This window comes from Physcomitrium patens, chromosome 20, assembly GCF_059467195.1.
Source record: "Physcomitrium patens ecotype Gransden chromosome 20, ASM5946719v1, whole genome shotgun sequence".
Lineage (NCBI taxonomy): Eukaryota > Viridiplantae > Streptophyta > Bryopsida > Funariales > Funariaceae > Physcomitrium > Physcomitrium patens.
Genome location: NC_143429.1, coordinates 8,088,072 through 8,111,586, shown reverse-complemented (window position 1 = coordinate 8,111,586; position 23,515 = coordinate 8,088,072). Strand labels below are relative to the sequence as shown.

Below are 23,515 nucleotides of genomic sequence, written 5' to 3'. Positions count from 1 at the left end.
CAACATATTTTTTCTTAAATAGATGGCGAGATATAATACATTTGATATCATGATCTTGGAAGAGACTCTCGATGTTTGATAATTTTATTAGAGGTAGGAATAACTCCTGATAGTGTTACAAATGTTTTATTTGAAGGAAGTTATGAAATCCTCAACAATGATCAAATAATAGGGTGGTCTTTCGGCCCTGGTATGGGACACTATCAATGGTTGAGAGGCCCTATCAACTATCTTCAAAGAGAACAAAGATCTGAATATGTGGCAAATACAATTCATCGTATCATAGATTTCTTCAACATATGATGACCGCTCTTCATGGAACTTGTTCCTAAAAGGGAGGATAATGTCATGAACATATACATATAAGTCAATAATTATCCATATAAATAGATAGAAGTAAGTAGTACATAGAAGTAAGTTAATTCTATATCTTCTATAGAAGCTTCCTAAAAGTTTCATAGAAGCTACTTTGATTTTATAGGTGTCTATAATTGACTTTTTGGATTAGAAATGTGGTCAACAAGTTAGCCATGTGCCATACATGTTGTTAGCTTGAAGACTAAGCTAACTATGTGGCCTATATGTAGAAAAATTTGCCTTGTAAGTTAAGGCATGTGTTTTATAAAGTCAACATATATTGGAGGTCCTGTAGAATATTGCCATGTAGCTCCTAGTTAGATAGTATATATAGAAACAAGAGTGAACCCCTCTTCACTCTTATCAACTCTATTCTTGCTTTTAGTCTAATTTCAAGAGTCTTATGTTTTCTAGTCTTTGGTAATAGCCATTCTAGTTCTTCCTTGAATATACATACTTTTTTCTATTTTATCACTTTCCTTTTGATACAGATTCCACGAGTTTACGCATCTTCTTCCAGTTTGTGTCCTTGACAATTATACATTAAATATATATGATCACTATTTTCACATGGTAGCGGAACCACAACATGACAACGTGGTTAACTTGTTGACTAAGTTTTTAACTGACTAATCAACTACAAACACATGTAAAGACAAGGTAGTGACTATAAAGCTTTTAGGAAGTTATTCTAGAAAGTATTATAAAATAAATCTACTTTTACTTACTTCTACTCAATTATATAGATAAATACTAGAATAAATATGTATATTTGGGACAACTAGTGGAAAGTGTTGTGTATTATATTAATTAAAATAGGAAAAATATATTGGTATTTTATATTAGAAGATATTACTCATAATATTATAATGTCTATTTAATTATCATATATATATATAATTAAAATTAGACATACATATATATAAAAAAATATAAAATATAAAAGTATAAAATATATATATTTATATTTTATAAATAATCATATATTTATATTTTATAAATAATCATATATTTATATTTTATAAATAATCATATATTTATATTTTATAAATAATCATATATTTATATTTTATAAATAATCATATATTTATATTTTATAAATAATCATATATTTATATTTTATAAATAATCATATATTTATATTTTATAAATAATCATATATTTATATTTTATAAATAATCATATATTTATATTTTATAAATAATCATATATTTATATTTTATAAATAATCATATATTTATATTTTATAAATAATCAAATATTTATTTACATAATTTATTCATACTAGCTTTAATTATATTATAAATCATAAATTATCAAATTAAATTTTATGTATATATATATATATATATATATATATATATATATATGAATTTTAGTTAAAAGAACTTAATTTTATATGATTATATATATATATATATATATATATGAATTTTAGTTAAAAGAACTTAATTTTATATGATTATATATATATATATATATATATATACACACTTTGCTAAATTAAAAACATCCACATCTATATATGTATATATATGTATATACATAGTCACATACATATAACAAAAAAAAAAATTATAAATAGAAAAATAAAAAAGACAAATAAATCTTTTTATTGGTCAATGACTTATATAAACCTTAAGTAAAGTTTTCATATGTAAAAGAGAGTTTTTATAAAAATATTTTTAACATGGAAAGAACAAGATAATCTACAAATGTTTATAATAGTGGTGGTGCCCGCAATATCAAAATAGTCATGAAAGCTTCACTTTCACATTAAGAACACTATTAAATGGCATCAACTATCTACATATGAGCAAAGGTATTAATAGAATAATACAAGTAAATTAATAGAGATAGTTGGATAACTTTTTTATTTACAATCTATGCTTTTTATAAGTATTACTTGTGTGATCAATTGCACATAGAATTCCACCATTGTTTCACTAAATAATTAAATAAATATATATATATATATATATGAATAAATAAGGAAAAACCCATGTTAGGCACAACAATCTTTGGCACTGCCATCCATCCATTTGCTAGTTCATCCATGTTCCGCCCATGAAAAGACTTCTTTAGGTCTTTATCTTATACCTATGTTGTTTTATATAATAGATACATTAAAATAGAGATATGTAATAACAATAATAATGCAGTGAACATGGAGGGGAAAGTGAGCGAGGAATGCAGGCAGGGGAGAGAGCCCAGTCCACAAGTACAAGAATGGGCGACACAAGCATCACTCTCGTAATGGAGCGCCAGCTCTTGCCAAGCGTGTGACCACCCACTCACCCACCCACTTGCTCTTCATCACCATCACTCACGCAACAACGCAACGGATTCATGACCACCACGCTCCCCATCCCCTCCTCCTCGTCGTCATGGACGCCGCTGCTGGTGCTGCCTATTACCATCCCCAGCGAAGCCAATGTTCTCTACAGAAACTCCACTGCCCTGCACCCTCCACGTATGTGCCGATTTATTCACACCTGGGAAGCCCGGCACGGATGTCGTGCACCCAAGCAATACCCCCCCCCCCCCCCCCCATTGCCTTTGGCCTCAGCAACGCCCTTGAACTCATGCACTGCTGATACGCCGATGACGATTGCGTACAATTATGAGAGACTGAGCGATGCTCTCATGTGCGAGACGCTGACTGTCGGCTCAGGAGTGTTGATTATCAATTGACAATCAACCAACTTGAGAAGCGAAGAATTGGTTTTTAGTTGGTGGGGTGCTGCATTCCGATTTCTCTTTGGTTGGATTTGAAAGGACTGATTCGTACCCATTTCGCCTCGGTCGCGTAATTACTTGTTTGGGAGCCATATGGGAGACACAGTAAGATGGGAATTACCGTACAGGGCACTACCCATGTGATTGAATGTTTAGGTGTGCCCTGTTTGAAGTAATGAGCTTCGGATTGGAGTGTCAAGAGGGGGAAACGTTACCGAAGTTAAACCAAGTGCAAGCATCAGCTAGGGTCAGGTAATATGGGCTTGCTCGCTAGGTAGTAGAATGAAGCTGCTTTGCATGACTGACATAAATGGCGCTGGAATGATGAGAGAAGCATTATGTGTGAGGATATCGGATCGTAACCTCCTAGCCAATGCACTCGGAGAACACCACCCGTATGGAGTTAAGAGTGCCGGGAACATGGATCAAAGTGCATGTGAGCCCTTCGAGTACTATAAGCTAAACCACAAGCTTGTAAGTCTGGAAAACATCCAACACAATCAAATACTCACTGATGTCTGCTGCGAGCTTTGATATGCTAAATAACCCAAATATTGGTCAAATAAAAAATAAAAACGTCAAAAAGACAAAGAGAACTTAATCAAACAAGGAGTAAGCCAGCTGGATCTGACAAGCAAAGTTGATAACTTGATTTCTTTGTTTTACAGGCGCAAGATTACATTACGAGAAAGCTCACTCGGCTAAATGTACAGATCTTCAGTGTACCAAAACATGGTGATTTTGTTTGTAGTAAAAGCTGGCAGAGTACCAGGAGTAACAAGGAGATTGACTAAGCGCCAACCTGCAATTGTGAATGATATGGCTTTTACTGAGACCTGGCCCTTCTAATCATTGTGTCCATTCTGCTGCGCTAGCTTAAGTTGGTTTCTGTTACCACGACATCTTACTGTTTACACAAGATGGTCCATATCCAGAAACGCAATTGAAGAAGAGCAGAGAAGTTTGAACTTGAAACAGCCAGTGTCTCAGCTGGAGTATATGCATGGATGGAGGAGGATAAGCAGCCTGTCAATTCACTTCCTATGGAAATGATGCTTCATGTCAAAAGAGTCCTCATTCCAGGCTCACCACCTTCATGTGGTTCAGATTAACGCTGTGATGTAGTTGAGCCACTCATCTCCAGATTCCACGTCCTCCAATTTTTACAATCATGGACTCAAATATTCACTTAGTTTCCCAAGAACTCTGAAACTTGAAAAGATGCAGTCATTTAGGGTTGATCTCCAGAAAAAGCACCACTATCGAATCAAATTTATAAGAAAGTTTGAAGGACTGCCAATGAGACGCAGTATCCTTGTGAAGAGCATAACATCTAAACTTCAACAGTGGAAGAGTTGTCTCACTTAGTCGTTTCAAGGGTTCTCTCATCCCGGAACTAGTGTTATCTGAGTGAAATCTTGGGATTCCCGAGCAACTTAATTTGTGTACTAGAGATTAACTGATGTACTTTCTTTTGAGCAGAGCTTGACGAGAGTGGCTGTCATTCTGTTGTCAACTGGTCGTCTGGGCAGTCATAGTTTGAACCTCAACGGAGCACTGCAGGGTATGTCTAGTCGTCTCATGAGAAACAGGCAGTGGTCTTGTCATGCGTGACTTCGATCAACAGCAACCCATTCCCTTGCCACCCCTCTGCTCTTTCTCTCACTATCAGTCCTCCCTGGAACCTGCTGCAAGGCGTTTTGGAGGGAAATATCTCATGCAAATTCATAAGGTTTATAAAAACGAAAGACCACATTCACTCGTCAAGGGCGTGCTGCCTTTTGAAGCTGTGTTTTAGCATCCTTCGCAACCTTGGTATAGTCATCTCGTGTTTTCTGGTCACTCAGACATAGGAGCTAGTCCCTTTCTCCTCTTGTGCCTTGTTGGAACTCAAGATCGAATTACAAGGCTCAATCTTAGATGTGCAGTACTGGATAGCTAGACTTGAATCATTGGTGGTCGTGTGTGCAGCATCACTGTCATTAAGCTTGAAGTCCAAGCTGCTTCGTTAGTGCAACAGTTCAAGGGTTTCAACTTCTTGTTAGTACAAAAGGCAGCTGGAGTAACACGACCTCTTGTCCCTCTATCTACTGGATAATGGGTCTTTGTTTACCTGCTGCAACTACCGCTCTACAACGTCGACCGGGTGCACTGAGTATCAATTCGTGCATATATTTTCTTTTGCGGTGTCTGAAGCAGATGTCTGGTTAGATCTCTCGAAGTAGTCAAGGACGAGAGAGCAGACAACAGATAAAGGTCTTTCATTTTCCAGTGTTTTGTCATGAACGCTGGAATTGTGAACACGCACGACATAACTGCTCAGAATCCAATGTCATCCCAATCTTCAATTGCCTCGCAGTGTTGACGCTTCTGTTCTTCAACTGCAAACACTAGTACGAGCTTTGGAGCTAATAGTTGCTGCGTGCAGTCTAGTGATTCGAAAGTTGACTGTTCATGGTACCGATGGCACGAAAGATCGAGACACTATTTCCTCTACAAGGTCGCATGTGCTGGCTTATAATTATTCTGCTTCTGCAACCATTTCATAAGGGGGCTGCATTGGAGTACGCTTGCAATTTCGACAAGGATGACAACCTCAAATCCATGAGATTCTGCGACACCTCCCTGTCTGACGAAATTAGAGTGTTTGACTTGGTCTCCAGGTTGACATTGGAGGAGAAGGTCACTCAGCTGGTGAACACAGCCTCTGCCATTCCTCGCCTGAGCATTCCTGCTTACGAATGGTGGCAAGAAGGTTTGCATGGAGTTGCTCATGTTTCCTTCGGTGGATCACTCCCCAGGGCCACGAGTTTTCCCCTGCCAATTCTCACGACGGCGTCCTTCAACAAAGATCTGTGGAATCAAATTGGCCAGGCCTGTGTTCAACACCCTTCACAGACTCTCTCCCACTTGAGCCTATCGATGAGCAACATACACGGCATCAGAATGCGAACAATCTGTGTAGCTATATATAATTGTAGAATTGTGTAAACGACTCGACGCACTGCTCATCAATGGGCAGCAGGTGGAGATTAGAATGCAGCATGCTATTCTTCTATTTCCTATTCCATTGAATCAGTTGGAAATATTTCGATCTCTTCTGTCTCTGAGTAGGGTTCATGTTTCTACATTGCAGGTAGTTTCCACCGAAGCACGAGCATTTTACAACGATGGAATAGCGGGGTTGACGTACTGGTCACCTGTGATAAATATAGCTCGAGACCCGCGGTGGGGCAGGATTCAAGAAACCTCAGGCGAGGATCCATACACCACGAGCGCCTACGCCACCCACTTCGTCCAAGGAATGCAGGAGGGCGATGCAAACTCAAAGAGGTTGAAGCTTTCAGCGTGTTGTAAGCATTTCACAGCCTACGATGTTGATAACTGGGAAGGCATTGATCGCTACCATTTCGATGCCAAGGCAAGTGAAATTTTGTTGCAGACGGCCTTCAAATTAAGTGATGAGTTGCAAAAATCAGAAAAAATAATTGCGCTAATCCATCGTTTGTCGATTGAATGATGCCAGGTGACGCTCCAAGACTTGGCAGACACCTATAACCCGCCATTTCAGAGCTGTGTGCAAGAGGGGCGGTCAGCGAGCTTAATGTGCTCATACAACAAGGTGAATGGAGTTCCCACATGCGCAAACTACGACTTCCTTGAAAATACTGTGAGAAGGGCATGGGGGTTGAATGGGTAAGATCAATTTTCATACCTTTGATTGAGCTGCGACCCGGATTTTCAATAAGAAGTTTACATATTTTACTGACATTAATCTCATGGGAGTAGGTACATCGTCTCCGATTGTGATTCCGTGCTGGTGATGCACGAATCCACAAACTACGCGCCTACCACTGAAGATGCAGCTGCTGATGCTCTGAATGCAGGTAATGTCTCGCTACGCATCCATGAGATTAGCTCAAAATGGGTTTGAGGCCTCTAAATGGTACAACGTTGGCTCTCAGGTTTGGATCTCAATTGCGGAGACTACCTCGCATCCTACACTGAAGGAGCTGTTGCAATGGGCAAGGTCAATGCATCGAGAGTCGACAATGCAGTGTACAACGTTTTCTTGGTGCGCATGCGCCTAGGGATGTTCGACGGAAATCCAGCGAACCAAGAATTCGGAAACATAGGAGTTGCCGATGTTTGTACACCCGCCCATCAGGAGTTGGCTGTGGAAGCAGCACGACAAGGCATTGTCCTTCTGAAGAACGACGGAAACATACTCCCCCTCTCTAAGAACATCAATACAGCCGTGATCGGCCCAAATGCGAACGCAACACACACAATGCTTGGCAACTACGAAGGCATCCCATGCCAATACATCACCCCACTTCAAGGTCTGGTGAAGTTCGGGAGTGGAGACTACCACAAGGTATGGTTCTCGGAGGGATGTGTCAACACAGCCTGCCAGCAAGATGATCAAATCTCCTCGGCTGTCTCCACCGCGGCCGTTGCAGACGCTGTCGTTCTCGTTGTGGGTTTGTCTCAAGTCCAAGAATCCGAAGCTCTTGACAGAACAAGTCTCCTCCTTCCAGGTTACCAACAAACATTGATAGACGAAGTTGCTGGCGCGGCTGCAGGGCGTCCAGTAGTCCTCGTGCTAATGTGCGCAGGACCAGTTGACATCAACTTTGCAAAGAACGACAAGCGCATTCAGAGCATCCTATGGGTAGGTTATCCTGGCCAATCTGGAGGTCAAGCTATCGCAGAAGTCATCTTTGGCGCGCACAATCCTGGAGGAAAGCTACCCATGTCTTGGTATCCGGAAGATTACACTAAGATTAGCATGACTAACATGAACATGCGGCCAGATTCGAGGTCGAATTATCCAGGACGCACCTACCGATTTTACACTGGCGAAAAGATTTACGACTTTGGTTATGGCTTGAGCTACACTGAATACAAACATTCGTTTGCGTTGGCTCCGACAACTGTGATGACACCTTCGATACATTCCCAGCTCTGCGATCCCCACCAAACATCCGCAGGGTCCAGTCTGCCATGCTCCCAAGCACACCAAGGTGAACTTCATTTTGCTTGTTGCAAAATTCAAATGTAGGCTGATTTAGTTCATGTTCTTATTATCATGTTCTGTACTGATATTCAAACGAAAAAATTCATCCTCACACCTCACATTTTGTCTCAGAGACTTGTTCATCGTCCAATTTTGATGTGCACATCAATGTGGAGAATATTGGCGCGATGGCTGGCAACCACACCCTTCTCCTCTTCTTCACGGCCCCCTCTGCAGGAAAGAACGGAACTCCACTGAAGCAGCTTGCGGCGTTCGATTCGGTTTACATCAGAAGTGGAAGCCAGGAGAAGGTGGTGCTCACTCTCAATCCGTGTCAGCACCTTGGAACTGTGGCGGAGGATGGTACTCGCATGCTGGAGGCTGGCAACCATATTCTATCCGTTGGTGATGCCAAGCATTCGCTGTCTGTTTTATTTTCAGACACATCCGGTGCCAGATACTGATTCTTCTCTCTGGTTGATTCACTTCGCGCACTAGATTTTCTATATTCTGACTAAAGTTGCTTTCGAATCGATTTGTCCCAATTCATTCGCATTCATCGGATTAATTGGATTCTCCAATCTGAGATTCAAGATCTTAGTAGTCTAGATAGTATCAGAATTGTCATTTGCGCTCCCGTGCCGTCCCAACAGGACTAGCTTCTGCTTGGTCTTCGCCGACGAGAACTAGAAGAATAATCAAAAAGACGTGCTTACTCACGTTACATGTAGATTTAGGGTTTGTCTGGAATGTATAGAGAACATGTAAAAAAATGATTCGTGTCAACCCAGATATTTGTGCACTGCATCAATTGTTTAGAATTTTCCTTGCTGTTCAAGAACAAATCGCCGTGAGGTTGGTAATCAGACGTTTTTGTTGCTTAATTTCAAGGACCAACCATATCATGTGCATGCGTGTCTGCTTGTTTAAGTGACTAAATTTAGAGGTGATGCTAAAAAGCTCTTCTTCACAAATTTCGGAAAGGCAACTATCTCACTACATTTATGTCTTTTTTGACAAAGAGAAAGCTATGGCAGTTAATATTCCCCGACTCAGCTACTCTTTGTGTCTGTCAATTGAGCCTTCACTTGGAAAACATGTCTCTCGCGGTGATTTAATTAAAAATTCCAGAACTTTTTTGTTGTACTCCCAGGGTACCTCAGCTTGGGGTACATGCGCAGCATCTTTCAAGATGACCAAGTCTGCTTTATCGCCAAGGCTTCTGCAAAGGAGAGAACGAGAATTCCAGGTGTAAAATATCAACACAGCGGGAAAATTTCTGAAGTCTGAAAAGACCTCTCTAGAATGTAGGAAGAGGGTCTCGGAAACTTACTCCTTTAATCTGTGGGCATAAATTACGTTGAAGACTGGATCATGCTCACCCCATATCAGGAGAACCTCCTACAATATTTGCAACATTACCGACTGTTTAGCTTTCCGCAGCAGCAGAGATTGTGTGGTGAACCAAATTGTACAAACTTACGCATTAAGTATTTGTCATTCCAATGCAGAAGTACACACCTGATTAATTTTAGGCAGTGGGGGTGCATCAGGTTTTCTGAGCTGTAGACCATCCAGCAGCTCGAGCTTTTCCTTCCTGTTCACGTTGAATAACACCTGCAAATTTGACAGCGTTTAGAACATTTGTTCATTCGAAATGCGCTGAATCTAATGGTGCAGACTAAAATTAAGCCGCATGTTTCTCCAGTAGCACTGACTAACATTTAGTACGTCGTTGCAGATGAATTCGGGAACGGTGAACGGTGGCTGTTTATAGAAAGCCAAAATACTGGCTCTCCTAATACCCTCGGCGTCATGTGGTTGCAGGATTTCAGTCACGTCCTTCGTCTTGAACCTCCTCACCATGGCCTCGTCTGTCTCTGGTGTCATGTTGACAGCAGAGCTAGAAATCACAAGCTTTTGCACGGCATGAGGATACATGTGAGCCATTCTATAGCCCACAAATCCGCCGTAGCTGGTACCCACGACACAGAACTCTTGGACATCCAGATGTTGCAGAAGCTTGTATACGCATTCTGCTTGGAAAAATTCAGTTCTGGCCTTGTTGGTGGTGAAGGATCGTCCTGCGAACAGGAGGTTGGGAATGAAAACGTCAAAGGCGCTGGAGAAGCTGGACACTTGTCGGCACCAAGTGTGAGAGTTGAGTCCGAAAGCATGAAGGAGCACTAAGGATGGTTTTTTGGTGGAGTACCCTCCTCTGGTTTGTCTCGCTCCGTGATTCTTTGGCATCCAGCATTCCATGGTTGTGCCATTGTCAAGCTCCACAAGTCGGCTATGGAGACCGCAAAAGTTCATGTATTTGCCTACGCAGAAGTTGAAGATCTGCGTAGGGCTGAACCCGAAAGGAATCCCCATCATTGTTCTAGCGCAGGCTCTTTATGAATCTTCGGCAACTTGACCTATTGCGAGTGTCACACATATATGAGTATCCTATCTGCAAGTAAACCATGCGCTAAGAGCACCATTGGAAGGATTCTTTCCAGGCAGGTTTTTGCGCTTACGCTCAACATAAAACTCACGATAAAAAGAATAAATTAAAATAAATTAAAAAACACTCCGAATATCGAGAGGACATCACGCAACAGCAAAAAAGAGTTATTTCGAGGAGTCATGAAGAGGACCAAGACTGAGCTACTACACTCCAAATGAAATGAAAACAAAACTCATACCCTTCAAGCGCACCCCCACTTCGAAAAAGGTCCCAATCAGACGGATCCGTCTACACCTGAGCATGTGAACATCAACATCAAGGTCGGTACAAAGCATACCAAATTCACCACCCCACTCCATCACCTCAACCTCAGGATCACACATTTAACCTCACCACACCCGCCCACGCACACTGGCACAATGCACACACCACATCACGCCATCAAAACAACACAAACGCGGCGTTCGGTTCTTGTGACGCTCACCTCAGAGACGAACTGCGAAACAGGGGAAGAGGGAGTAACATATTCTTCCAGCAAACGCCGAACCACCACCACCTCTCCAAGATTCCCACTTCCTCAAACACCGTACCAGAACCTCTTCGCCGCGAGGTAGAGGTAGAGCCACTCCTGCCTGCAAGTCTTGATGGTGACAACGACGGTGCATGCACACTCTTAAGAGCTCCCCACTGTACTTCAGCGGATTAAGTGATGCACATGTGATCACGCACAGAGTGTGCAGTGCTGCAAACTCTGTCGTCCTCCCCCCACCCCCCACACTCTGTGTTGTGGTGGATAACTGCAGACCAGCCATGATGTCAAATCCTGGCACGGCTTGAGGCTGAGACTACTCCATGAGACTGGATACACGCTTGTCTCCGGCGCTGGCTCCTAAATAAATCCCACAGGACAGCTCCTCCCCTTTGTTTTTCCTCAGTTGTCTGAGCGTCCTTAGAACTGTTCACCTTTTCAGAGTTATGTGAGATATGGCTTTGATGCTGCTGCTGCTGCCGTTGCTAAAGCTGCTCTTTGGTGCAGTGCTACAAACCCACTTCGGTGGTTAGCTTGTACTGTCGCTGTAACCCACTGGCTTGAAGTGCACCCACATAGTTTGTTTCTTTGTTCATTTTCAGCGTTTTATTGCATAGTTGCAATCGACGATATGCAAACCCACTGGTGTTGTGGTTCGACTGAAATGGTGACATGTCAACGAGGATAGAAAATGGTGCATTTTTGCATCTATTGAAGTAGTGTTTACTCTATTTTAATTAATTAGAATGCATTGCTGTTTGAAAGTGTCAAAGATTTATGAAGAATTTATTGATGCAGGTAAAAGGAAATGTTCAATCCTCGGAAAGTTTGAGATAGTAAGTTTTGAAACATCACATTATCTTGTACATCCAATGGATGAATTTAAATATTTTGTGTGTTACTGTATGTAGTACAGTACTTGTGACACACTGTGAATTACATAATAGCCAATGTGGTTAACATGTTTAGGTTGTCAAAGTCATTTGTATCTTGAAACACAATAATAAAAAAAAAAAAAAAAAAAAAAAACACATTTTCAATTGTTTAACATGTTTTTTCTTTACTTCCATTCAAGTGGTGCTAGCTACTTCTTTGCAAAGATAAATTGTAAAATTAAAAAAATATCTAGAATTATAAAATAAAACTTGGAATTTAAAGAAGAATATCTTATGACAATACAAGCTTGAAATGTTAAAATATATATATATATATATATATAAATAAATTAGAAATATAATAACGCTAAATCATAGAACAACATTCTAGAATTTTATTACTTTTAATAATATTATAGTAGAATAATAAAATTTAAATCTATAAGAAATTAAATTTAAATCTATAAGAAATTAAATTTAAAAAAATTGATATAAGATATGACATCAAACTATTGAGGTTTTTATATTATTTAGAAGGTCACTAAAAATAATTTAGTAAAAAAGATGCATTTGATTTCTTTATGGTACATATTAAAATAATAACTTCATATTCAACTACCAAAAGTTGTTGCAAAAAAAAAAAAAAAAAAAATGTTCCAAGTAAGAATAATTTATAAAAATTAATCAAGAATCATTAAATATCACTTTTAGATAATATTGAGAATTTTAATATTAAGGTTTATTGAAAGAATGTCAGGGATATGAATCATGAAAAACTAAAAGGCCAATACATTTTTATGTAACTAAAAAAGAATACATAATTACTCAAAGATGATATAATATTAAACTAGAATGGCTATTGCCAAAGATAAGAAAATTAAAGACTCTTGAGACAAAACCAAGGACAAAAAAAATATTGATAAGAATAAAGAAAACTTTACTCTTGCTTCTATATATACTATCTAATTAGAAGTTATGTGGTGGCATTCTATAAGACCTTTGACATATGTCTAACTTGTAAGACAAGTTTTTTATATGTGCGCCACATAATCAACTTGTACTACAAGCCACCAACATGTGTGATACATGGCTAACTTATTGGCCAAATTTTTGACCCATCAAAGAACTACTAATACATAAAAAATCATATCCATATCTATATAGCTTCTAAAAAGCTTCACCTTAAGATGTTATCAAAGCTACCTATATTTATCTTCTATCAATATTTTTTTATTTAAGTAATTTAGTATCACGGACATATGTATTTATTCCAATAATTACCTATATGATTAGGTGGAAATAAGTAAAAGTAGATTAATTTCATATTATCTTTTAGAAAAGCTTCTTAGAAGCTTCATAAATGTAATTTTGACTTTATACAAGTTTATAGTTGATTGATAGGTTTGAAACTTGGTCAACAAATTAACCATGTACTATATGTGTTAGTAGCATAGAAAACAAGCTAACTATATTGCATATATATAGATAAGTTATCTTGCAAGTTCAGATATGTGTCTTACAAAGTGAACACATGTTGAAGGTCATATAGAACATTGCCATATAGCTTTTAATTAGATAGTAAATATAGAAGTAAGAATGAAGCCTTCTTCACTCTTATCAATGGGTTTCTAGTTCTTAGTCTTATTTTAAGATTTTTCAATCTCCTTGTCTTTGGCAATAGCCATTCTAATTTAATCCTATATCATCTTTGAGTGTCAAGGACAAGAAATTAATAAAAACAAATAAACGAGTGAGACTTTTCTCAAAGAAAGATGATATAATAAAAATAACTAAATATGTATATTAAAAAAGAAACTGGAATGGCTATTGCTAAAAGATAAGAAATTTAGAGACCCTTGAAACTAAACTAGAAGAAAGAAAAGAGTTAACAAGAGTGAAGAAGGCTTCACTCTTGCGTCTATATATACTATCTACTTAGAAGCTACATGGCGACGTTCTATAGGACCTCCATAAACGTGTTGACTTTGCACAACACGTGTCTCAACTTGTAAGATAAGTTTTCTCTGTAGATGCGACATAGTTAGCTTAATTTGCAAGCTACCAACATGTATGGCACGTGATTAACTTGTTGACCAAGTTTCTAACCTACTAATCAAGTATAAACACATATAAAGTAAAAGCAGTGTCTATGAAGCTTCTAGGAAGCTTTTCTACAAGATATTATGAAATTAATCTACTTTTATCTACTTCTACATATTCATATCACTTAGGTAATAATTATAGTAAATATATGTCTTTGATATTACTCCCCTTCTATGGATGAGTTCCACAAGGAGCGATGATCACATGTCAAGGAAGTGTCACGGACACAGAGTATAGACTTGATATCTACTAAGAAGTTCAAGAAGAACTGGCAAGAACTAGATTAATCAGATGAATATAAGAACAACACAAGAGAGGTGAGCTAGAGCTCCAAGAGATGTGTTGTCGAGACTAAAGAACTCTTCAACCTCGATTCCAATATATACTCCTATTTAGGAAGCTTCTCAAGTAACTTCTACCAACTAGGAAGCTTCTAGAAGGTTCCAGAGACTTGCTTCTAGAAGGTTCTAGAAACTTATCTCTAGAAGGCTCTAAGGACTATGTCCCTAACATCTTCTACCAACTAAGAAGCTTCTAGAAGGTTCCAGAGACTTGCTTCTAGAAGGTTCTAGAAGCTTGTCTCTAGAAGGTTCTAAGGACTATGTCCCTAACATCACTCCCTCCTTTAGCTTCGAGGTCTCTGAGAAGCAATGTTGTTGTCAATCAGTACCAATGCAAGAAAATGAAGATCTATCGCATAACGTCTGCTATGAACTCCAACTGTTGTTCACGAGGTAAGTGGTTCATCGGTCCTTGAAGCCAACGGTAGTGGCCCACTCCTTCAACTTCTGACCAAGCATGAACTTCCGTGTCTTCATTATGAAATTGTCCTCCAAATATGCCTTCTAGTTGACCATCGTAAGTAGGCTCAGACTAAAATACAATCACCGGTGATCGGTTACTTGGTATCCTCCGTCGTCGTCGTGGTGCAGGTGGTTCTTCATCTCGGGGTTGCCTTTGTGAACTAGTTGGTTGAGATAATCTGACTGACATAGTATCTATCTCTTGGCTATCCATATCAGAAGACCAAACTATGGCTACTGAAAAAATTCTATTTTATCTTGGAGAAAATAACTACATCAACTACGAATTTTGGTGGTGCTCTCCCCCTTTCTTATATTCTTGGGTGAGCAAGCTTCAAAAAGAAGCTATTGTCGAACCGACTTAGGTTTATGAGGATGTTGTTGATGAAACTCCTGTATCTTTTGCGGCGCATTGGTGAGATTTTCAGTTGGCTCCCATGTTCGCTCATTAATGTCGTAGCCACACCAATGAACAAGATACTCCAACTTGTCCCACCTTTGCTGAGAATCCAGCACCTTTTCAACCTCGTATTCCTCGTGGTTCTCGACCTCAATACTAGGTGGCGGACATTGCACTCTTCCAAGAAAAGATGACTCTCGATAAGGCTTCAACAAGGAAACATGAAAGACTGGATGTAACTTCATAGAAGCTGGTAATTCCAGACGGTACGCCACTGGATTGATTTGCTTTTGGATGATAAATGGTCCCAATCTTTGATAGTCCAACTTATCACATAGTCGCTTGGTCTTGATATTCCGTTGAAGAAGCCATGCTTTATCTCCAATTTTGAAAGTAGGTGCTTGATTTCGAAATCTATCTGCAAACGCCTTGTAGGATTTTTGAGCGGATTGTAATTGAAGCTTCAACGTATTTTGAAGCTCTGATAGTTGTTTTGCAAATCCTTCAGCTGCTGGATTGTTATTTGTTGATGGACTCAATAAATCAAGCTTTGAATGATACCCATAGGTGGAAAAGAATGGTGTGTATTGAGTCGACGCATGAAGGGTGTTGTTATATGCAAACTCGGCTAGCGGCAGATATGTGGTCCAATCGTCTTGCTGATAGTTGATGCTGCATCGTAAGTATTGTTCTAAGACTTGGTTCACCTGTTCTGTTTGACCGTCAGTTTGAGGATGAAAAGCCAAAGAAAGCTTGATATCCACCTTCAGTATCTCAAAGAGAGATCTCCAAAACTTTGATACGAATTGGGTTCCTCAATCTGATATGATATCATCTGGTAGTCCATGATATCGATATACATTATCGAGAAAGAGCCTTGCTGAGACTTCACTGGACCATGTCTTCTTCCAAGGGACAAAATGTGCCATTTTTGTAAGTCGATCTACCACGACAAAGATGCTGTCAAATGAGTTCGATGATGGCAGGTCCGTGATGAAGTCCATGGAAATTGAAGACCATGGTCGACGTGGAATCGGCAATGCCTGTAGGAGTCCATAAGGGCGATGCCGAGGATTCTTGGATCTTGAACAGATGTCGCAGGAGAGGACAAAATCTTTCACATCCTTCCATATTTGGGGCCACCAAAAATCTCGAGAAATAAGCTCTAAGGTCTTATTGAATCCAAAATGTCCCGCAGTTGGAAAATCATGGCGAGATTGAAGAACTCGGAGTCGTGCTGGTCTCTTTGGGATATATAACCGCTCTTCAAAATATAAAAGATCTCCCTCCACCTTGAACTTGTCGTCATTGGCACATTGCTTAATATCAATTGTTACTGAATCTTCAATGGTTACGGCACGTACCTGATTCAGGAAGTCAGTATCAATTGGCATAATAGTAGCGCAAAGCTGAAATTGCTCTGGCTTCAACAATGTCGTATATTGTTAATCAAACGCTGCTTCTCCAGCCTTTGGTACAAGATACGATCTCCTTGATAAGGCATCAGATAGTCCTTGCTGCTTTCCAGGTCGATAAGTGATAATAAAATCGAACCTAGATAGTAACATACTCCATCGAGCTTGACGTCGATTTAGAACTCGAGCCGACATGAAATACTCCAAATTCTTGTGATCTTTGTATACGGTCACTGGATGTGCAACTCCTTCAAGAAAGTGATGCCATTCTTGGAAAGAATCCACTATAGCAAGAAGTTCCTTATCATGGATCTCATAATTGATTTCAGCAGTAGAGAACTTTTGAGAATAGAATGCAACCGGATGGAGCTTCTTGTCTTCTCCCATTTGTGAAAGTACAGCTCCCAAAGCAAAATCCGAAGCATCAGTTTCTAAATAGAAGGCCTTTGTAATGTCTGGATGTACCAAGATTGGAGCCGTAGTAAATGCGGTCTTCAGGTTTTGAAACGCCTTCTCTGCTAGAGGTCCCCATTTCAGCTTATCCTTGCATGTCAACCGAGTGAGAGGAGCAGCAACTTGAGAGTAATTCTTGATAAAGATCCGATAGAAGTTGGCAAAACTAAGAAAGCATTGTACGTCTCTAACCGTCTTCGGAACCTCCCAGGACACGATTGCTTCCACCTTCTTGGGATCCATCTTCAAGCCTTCTGTAGTTGCAACGAACTCCAGAAACTCTATCTCTATTTGGTGAAATAAACACTTCTCCAATTTGGCATATAGTCCTCGCTCGCATAGTTTCTCCAATACCAAACGAACGAGTTTTTCATGCTCTTCCTTATTTTTGGAGAATATCAAAATATCATGCAAATAGATGACAACAAAATCGTCAAGGTACTCTCAAAAAATATCATTCATCATATGTTGAAAGACCGCTGGAGCATTGGTAAGACCAAAGGGCTTGACATTATATTCAAAATGGCCATACCTTGTACGGAACGCTGTCTTCCACTCATCTCCTTCCTTGATTCGTACGAGGTTGTAAGCTCCCCTTAGATCAATTTTTGTAAAGATCCTTGCACGTCCAAGTTGTTCTAAGATACCAAAAATCAAGGGTAACGGGTAACGATTCTTCTTTGTTACCTTGTTGAGGCCTCGATAGTCCACGCACATGCGCAACGAGCCATCTTTCTTCTTCACAAATAAGATGGGTGCTCCAGCTGACAATTTTGAATGACAGATGAAGTTCTTGGCTAGATTCTCGTCGATGTACTTCCGCAACTCCGCCAACTCTATCTGCGATAGATTATAGATTGGGCCAAAAGGCGGTTGTGCTCCTTCTTGTAAGTCTATGGCGCAATCATATGGTCTGTGTTCCGGTAGCATGTCGGCATTTTACTTTTGAAACACGTCTTTAAAATCCTTATATTGCTCTGGTATACTTGTTGTCGAGATCTTCTCCTCGGTAGTTGGAGCCACATAAATAACAAACGGTGTGTCTCCCTTAGACAATCTTATAAACGCTCTTGCTCCAATAAATAAGGATTTCTCTATTCGGGGTTTTCTACTAGGCTTGCTCGTGGGTGGTTTTGTGAGAAAGGTCATCTTTCGCAACTTCCAATCTATGGATGGGTTATGCTTTTCCAACCAGGAAAGACCAAGAATAACAGGATTTGATGGGGTTCTAATAATATTGAAAATAATATGACTACTATGGTCCTTAAACGTCACTTCTATAGGTTCTGATTCATGGGTGACACTACCAGACAATAAAGGTCGTCCATCTATGACCTCAACGTAAACAGGTTGGGATTTTTGTACTAAAAAGATCTTATGACGCTTTGCAAATTCTTCATCTAAGAAACAAGCAAATGCTTCTGAATCTAATAATGCTAAGGTTCTCAGTTTTTCAGGGCCAATAAGCAAAGGGATTGTAAAACAAAGGGCAGGTTGAGCGGAAAGAAAGGAACCTGGTTGTTGTTGCGATATTTCACTGTCCAGCCGCACGGTTCCTATTGTGGCTGGGCATCTTCGTTTTCCTGAATAAACGCACCTCTAGTCTTGATAATACGTTGATTTTGCTTCTTGGGGCAGTTTTCAACATTGTGACCTTCACCGCAATACAAGCATAGACCTTCCTCCATACGCCACTTTTTTTCTTCTAGAGTAAGAGATTTGACACGTACCGCATCAATTTGCATGTCTTCTACCTCTGAATGTGAATTCACACTGCTTGCCGACATAGCTGGGGTGTGGCGAACCGTATGTTGTTTTGAACGTTGGTCTTGGCGACGTTGGAATAGGCGGTTATCGTACTTCTCAGCTTGGCTAATAGCTTTGTTGAGCGTTTGTGGATTAGGAAGAGTTAACAGCAAATCCTTCACATCGTCCCTTAAACCCCAATAGAATTGACTCATCAACGCTTCTTCGTCCCAATTGATGTCGCATGCTAATTGCCTGAAGTTCGATGCATAGACTGATGTAGAACGAATTCCTTGTCGTAGTGATCGGATCTTTGTTGTAGCCCATCGAACCTTGTCGTGTTCACCAAATGCTTCCGCAAATGCCTCCAAAAAGGTTTCAAAGTTATTTAGTATGGACGATCGTTTCTCAAACAAAGGAGCAAACCATAATAGAGCTTGTCTTGTAAGTGAGGCTCCAATAAGCCCAACACGTGACTCCTTCGTTGGATAGCGTTCAGGCTATAAAGCTGTTATTAACCTGATTTGGTTGACGAATCCTCAAAACTTGGAACGCGTACTATCGAACTTGTTTGGAAGGCTAACTCGAGGTTCCTTATGTTGTAGAACTAGCGGTGTTTGTCGAACTTGAGGTAAAGTTGCTTCTCCAAGTGTAGAAGTTTGAGGCTGGTGCAACCTAGATTGTGCCATCCCAGATGCTTCATCATTATGAAGCCTTGCCACGACTCCTTCAATCTCTGCAGTTCTTTGTGATAACGTAGCAAGGGCATTCATGATAGCATCTAACTTGGACTATGAACTTTCCGTCATACTAATGTCTTGGCCCCCGACCATTCTAAGAGAAGGACAGAAATGACTCTACAAGAAGACAATATTGGTTTAGAGGAGGGTACTCCGCAACCTCTAAAATGCCTTAAGAGCTTCAAGAAAAGGGATAATCCACTCTCTCCAAGAAGAATAAGACTCCAATATTGTAACAAAAGAAGTATCAGTTTAGAGGAGGGTAATCTGCAACCTCTAAAGTGCTAGTACACTTCCAAGCAGAGGGGTAATCCACACTCTAATAAAGAAGAAACTAGCTCTGATATCTGAGGTGAGTGAAGTCTCAACAAACTATCACGGACATAGAGTACAGACTTGATATCTACCAAGAAGTTCAAGAAGAACTGGCAAGAACTAGATTAATCAGATGAATACAAGAACAACACTAGAGAGGTGAGCTAGAGCTCCAAGAGATGTATTGTCGAGACTGAAGAACTCTTTAGCCTCGATTCCAATATATACTCCTATTTAGGAAGCTTCTCAAGCAACTTCTATCAACTAGGAAGCTTCTAGAAGGTTCCAGAGACTTACTTCTAGAAGGTTCTAGAAACTTATCTCTAGAAGGTTCTAAGGACTATGTCCCTAACATCTTCTACCAACTAAGAAGCTTCTAGAAGGTTCCAGAGACTTGCTTCTAGAAGGTTCTAGAAGCTTGTCTCTAGAAGGTTCTAAAAACTTGTCTCTAGAAGGTTCTAAGGACTATGTCCCTAACAGGAAGTCTATGATGCGGCGAATTGTATTTGCCACATACTTTGATTTTTATTTTCTTTGAAGATGATTGATAGGGCATCTCAAATATAAATAGTGTCCCATATCAAGGCAAGAAGACTACCCAATTATTTGATCATTATTCAAGCCTTCATAATTAGATCTTGTTTCTTTTATAAGGAAGGTTTTCATCTTGATTTTGTTAGATGTCGTCAATGAAAAGCCTCCACCGCCTTTACTGCATTTACAAGATTCTTTACTAGCTTCCATGTATGTTCACTAATATCATATCTATGCCAATGGACAAGATATTCTAATTTATTTTGGTACCACCTTGAATCTAGAACTTCTTCCACTTTAAACTCTTCATTATTGTCCACTTCTATAGGAGGAAGTGGAACTTTTTTTTTTTAGTATGTCTACTATCTTGTATGGTTCAAGAAGAGCTATGTGGAATACTAGATGGATTTTTATTGTCTATAGTAGGTATAAATGATATGCAACTGGATAGATTTATATAAAAATAGAAAATAGTCCAAGTCTTCAATAATCTAATTTTTCACAAGGATGAATGGTCTTGATATTGCAACAAAGTAACTATAACTTGTCACCCATGTAGAATGGTGGTTGTTTCTTTTGATAGATATCCGCATTGATCTTTTATTGTTCTTGAGCTTCTTTTAACTATGCCTTCATTGTTGTATATAGATTTGACAAATGATTTGCCAAATCTTTTGCCATAGGATTATTAGCTTTTGAAAAGTCAAAAGTATCAAGTCATGGATGATAACCATAATTGACAAAGAAAGGCGTTTGTTTTGTAGAAGAATGTACTGTGTTATTATAAGCAAACTTTGCCAATGGCAAAAGAGTTGTCTAATAATCTTGTTGATAGTTGATGATACATCTTAAATATTGCTTCAAAACTTAATTAACATGGTCCATTTATCCATCAGTTTGAAGATGGAATGCTGAAGATAGTTTTATATCTGCTTTTAGAATCTTGAAAAGAGTCTGTCAAAATCTTCATACAAACTGAGTTCTCCTGTATGATATAATATCTTTGGATAATCTATGATAGCGATAGATATTTTCAAGAAAGAGCTTAGCTATTTCTTCACTTGTGATAGATTTTGTACATAGTACAAAATAAGCCATCTTGATAAAACGATCTTCTATCACAAATATAAAGTCATAAGAACCTGAGATTGAAAGATTTCTAATAAAATCCATAGAAACAGAAGACCATGGTTGTTTTGGAATGGATAGTGGCTAAAGAAGTTTGTAAGGTCGATGATGAGGAGTTTTTGATCTTGAGCAAATATCACAAGATTGTACAAAATTTTTGACTGCCTTCCACATTTGGAGTCACTAAAAATCCTTGGATATTAGTTTCAAAGTTTTATTGTACCTAAAATGTCCTACTGCTAGAAAGTCATGACGAGCTTCAAAAATACGTAATTGAGCTTCAGCTTCTGGAATATATAGGTATCCCTCGAAATATAGTAGATTGTTTTTGAATTCAAAATTGGAAGTATCATAAGACTCTAAAGGATTTTTTTTAATATCATGAATAAGAAGATCAGAAGACATACTTGACTGAACTTGCTTAATGAAAGTTGAATCAACAATTAGTGTTGATTTCATTGCTTGAAGATGAAGATGCTCTAGCTTCAAGAGAATTCTCCATTGCTGATCAAAAGCAGCATTTCTTTCTTTTGGTACAAGGTAAGATTGTCTAGAGAATACATCTAACAAACCTTCTTGTTTTTCTAGTCAATAAGTGATCTTGAATTCAAATCTTGACAAAGGCATACTCCAATAAGCTTGGCAATGATTTAAAATATGTGTTGATATAAAATATTCAAGGTTTTTGTGATCCGTATACATGATGACTGGACTAGAAGCACCTTCTAGATAATAGTGCCATTTTTTAAACAAATCCACAATTGTAAGAAGTTCTTTGTCATGGATCTCGTAGTTGATCTTGGCTGTTGAAAACTTTCTGGAATAAAAAGCTATTGGGTGAAGTTTATCATCTGTTTCTATTTGTAATAATACAACATCCTAAGTAAAGTCTGATGCATCTATTTCCATAAAAAATGGCTTAAAAAAATCAATGCGATACAAGATTGGTGCAGAAACAAAGGCTATCTTCAAAGCTTCAAATGCTACTTCCGCTTCTTGATTTCATTGAAGTTTTTCTTTACAAGTCAAATGTGTAAGTGGAGCTGCAACTTGAGAAAAGTCTTTCATGAAGATCCGATAGTAGTTGACAAATCCCAAAAAGTATTAGAAATCTCTTACCATTTTTGAGATCTTCCAATCCATAACAGCTTCAACTTTCTTAAGATCTATCATAAGTCCATTATTTGAAATGATGTATGCTAAGAAGTTGACTTGAGTAGTGTGAAATATACACTTTTCTATCTTGGCATAGAGTCTCGCATCTCTTAGTTTTTATAACACATGACAAATATGAAGTTCATGTTCTTCTCTGTTCTTAGAATAGATTAAGATGTCGTTTAGGTAATAGATAATAAAATCATCTAAAAACTCTTGAAAGACATCATTCATTACATGTTGGAATGTTGTTGGTGCATTTGTAAGTGCAAAAGGCATGACGTTGTATTTAAAATGTCCATACCTTGTTTGAAACATAGTCCTCCATTCATCTCTTTTTTTGATGCATACCAGATTGTATGCTACTCGTAGATCTATTTTTGTATAGATCTTAGCTTGATTCAAGTGGTCAAGGAGTTTAGATTTCAAAGGTAGTAGATACTTATTCTTGATGGTAATTTTGTTAAGTCCTCGATAATTAACACACATCCACAATGATCCATCTTTTTTCTTTACAAATAAAATTGAAGCTCTTGTTGGAGATTTGGAATGATGTATGAAGTTCTTGACTAGATTCTCTTCAATATACTCCTAGAATTCAGCCAACTCATTTTGTAATAAATTATAGATTGTTCCAAATGGTGGTTGAGCTCCTTTTGGAAGGTCAATTGAATAGTCATAGGAACGATGTTCCAAAAGAGTATCCACATTCTTCTTCTCAAATACATCTTAAAAATCTTAATATTGGCTT

At 38.7% G+C, this 23,515-nt stretch overlaps 2 protein-coding genes and 1 long non-coding RNA gene across 9 annotated transcripts; 2 read left to right on the top strand and 1 right to left on the bottom strand.

The window, feature by feature from the left end:
• The first annotated feature begins 4,543 nt into the window (after positions 1-4,543).
• On the top strand, positions 4,544-8,906 carry LOC112272943 (beta-xylosidase/alpha-L-arabinofuranosidase 1). Of its 3 annotated transcripts, none has more exons than XM_024501145.3 (7): positions 4,544-4,828; positions 5,068-5,970; positions 6,233-6,517; positions 6,623-6,792; positions 6,886-6,983; positions 7,062-8,123; positions 8,249-8,906. In XM_024501145.3, exons 2-7 carry the CDS (start codon positions 5,551-5,553, stop codon positions 8,578-8,580), a joined length of 2,367 nt encoding a protein of 788 aa, XP_024356913.1. In that variant the 5' UTR covers positions 4,544-4,828; positions 5,068-5,550; the 3' UTR covers positions 8,581-8,906. The 3 variants fall into 3 exon arrangements, with proteins under 3 accessions (XP_024356913.1, XP_024356912.1, XP_073385614.1); XM_024501144.3 differs by having other exon boundaries at positions 4,544-4,911; XM_073529513.2 differs by having other exon boundaries at positions 4,544-5,970.
• Positions 8,907-8,910: 4 nt separating this feature from the next.
• LOC112272944 (uncharacterized) lies at positions 8,911-11,205 on the bottom strand. Of its 5 annotated transcripts, XM_090245047.1 has the most exons (7): positions 11,053-11,205; positions 10,807-10,862; positions 10,329-10,536; positions 9,839-10,200; positions 9,638-9,733; positions 9,450-9,517; positions 8,911-9,338 (listed from the first exon to the last, which is right to left on the bottom strand). In XM_090245047.1, the coding sequence occupies exons 3-7, from the start codon at positions 10,387-10,389 to the stop codon at positions 9,173-9,175; spliced, it is 753 nt and encodes a 250-aa protein (XP_090101173.1). In that variant the 5' UTR covers positions 10,390-10,536; positions 10,807-10,862; positions 11,053-11,205; the 3' UTR covers positions 8,911-9,172. The 5 variants fall into 5 exon arrangements, with proteins under 5 accessions (XP_090101173.1, XP_024356915.1, XP_024356914.1 ...); XM_024501147.3 differs by having other exon boundaries at positions 9,839-10,571; XM_024501146.3 differs by having other exon boundaries at positions 9,839-10,536.
• Positions 11,206-11,479: 274 nt separating this feature from the next.
• LOC149987284 (uncharacterized) lies at positions 11,480-12,126 on the top strand. Its single transcript, XR_016498802.1, has 2 exons — positions 11,480-11,633; positions 11,896-12,126. It is a non-coding gene; the product is annotated as an uncharacterized LOC149987284 (long non-coding RNA).
• Positions 12,127-23,515: the final 11,389 nt, after the last annotated feature.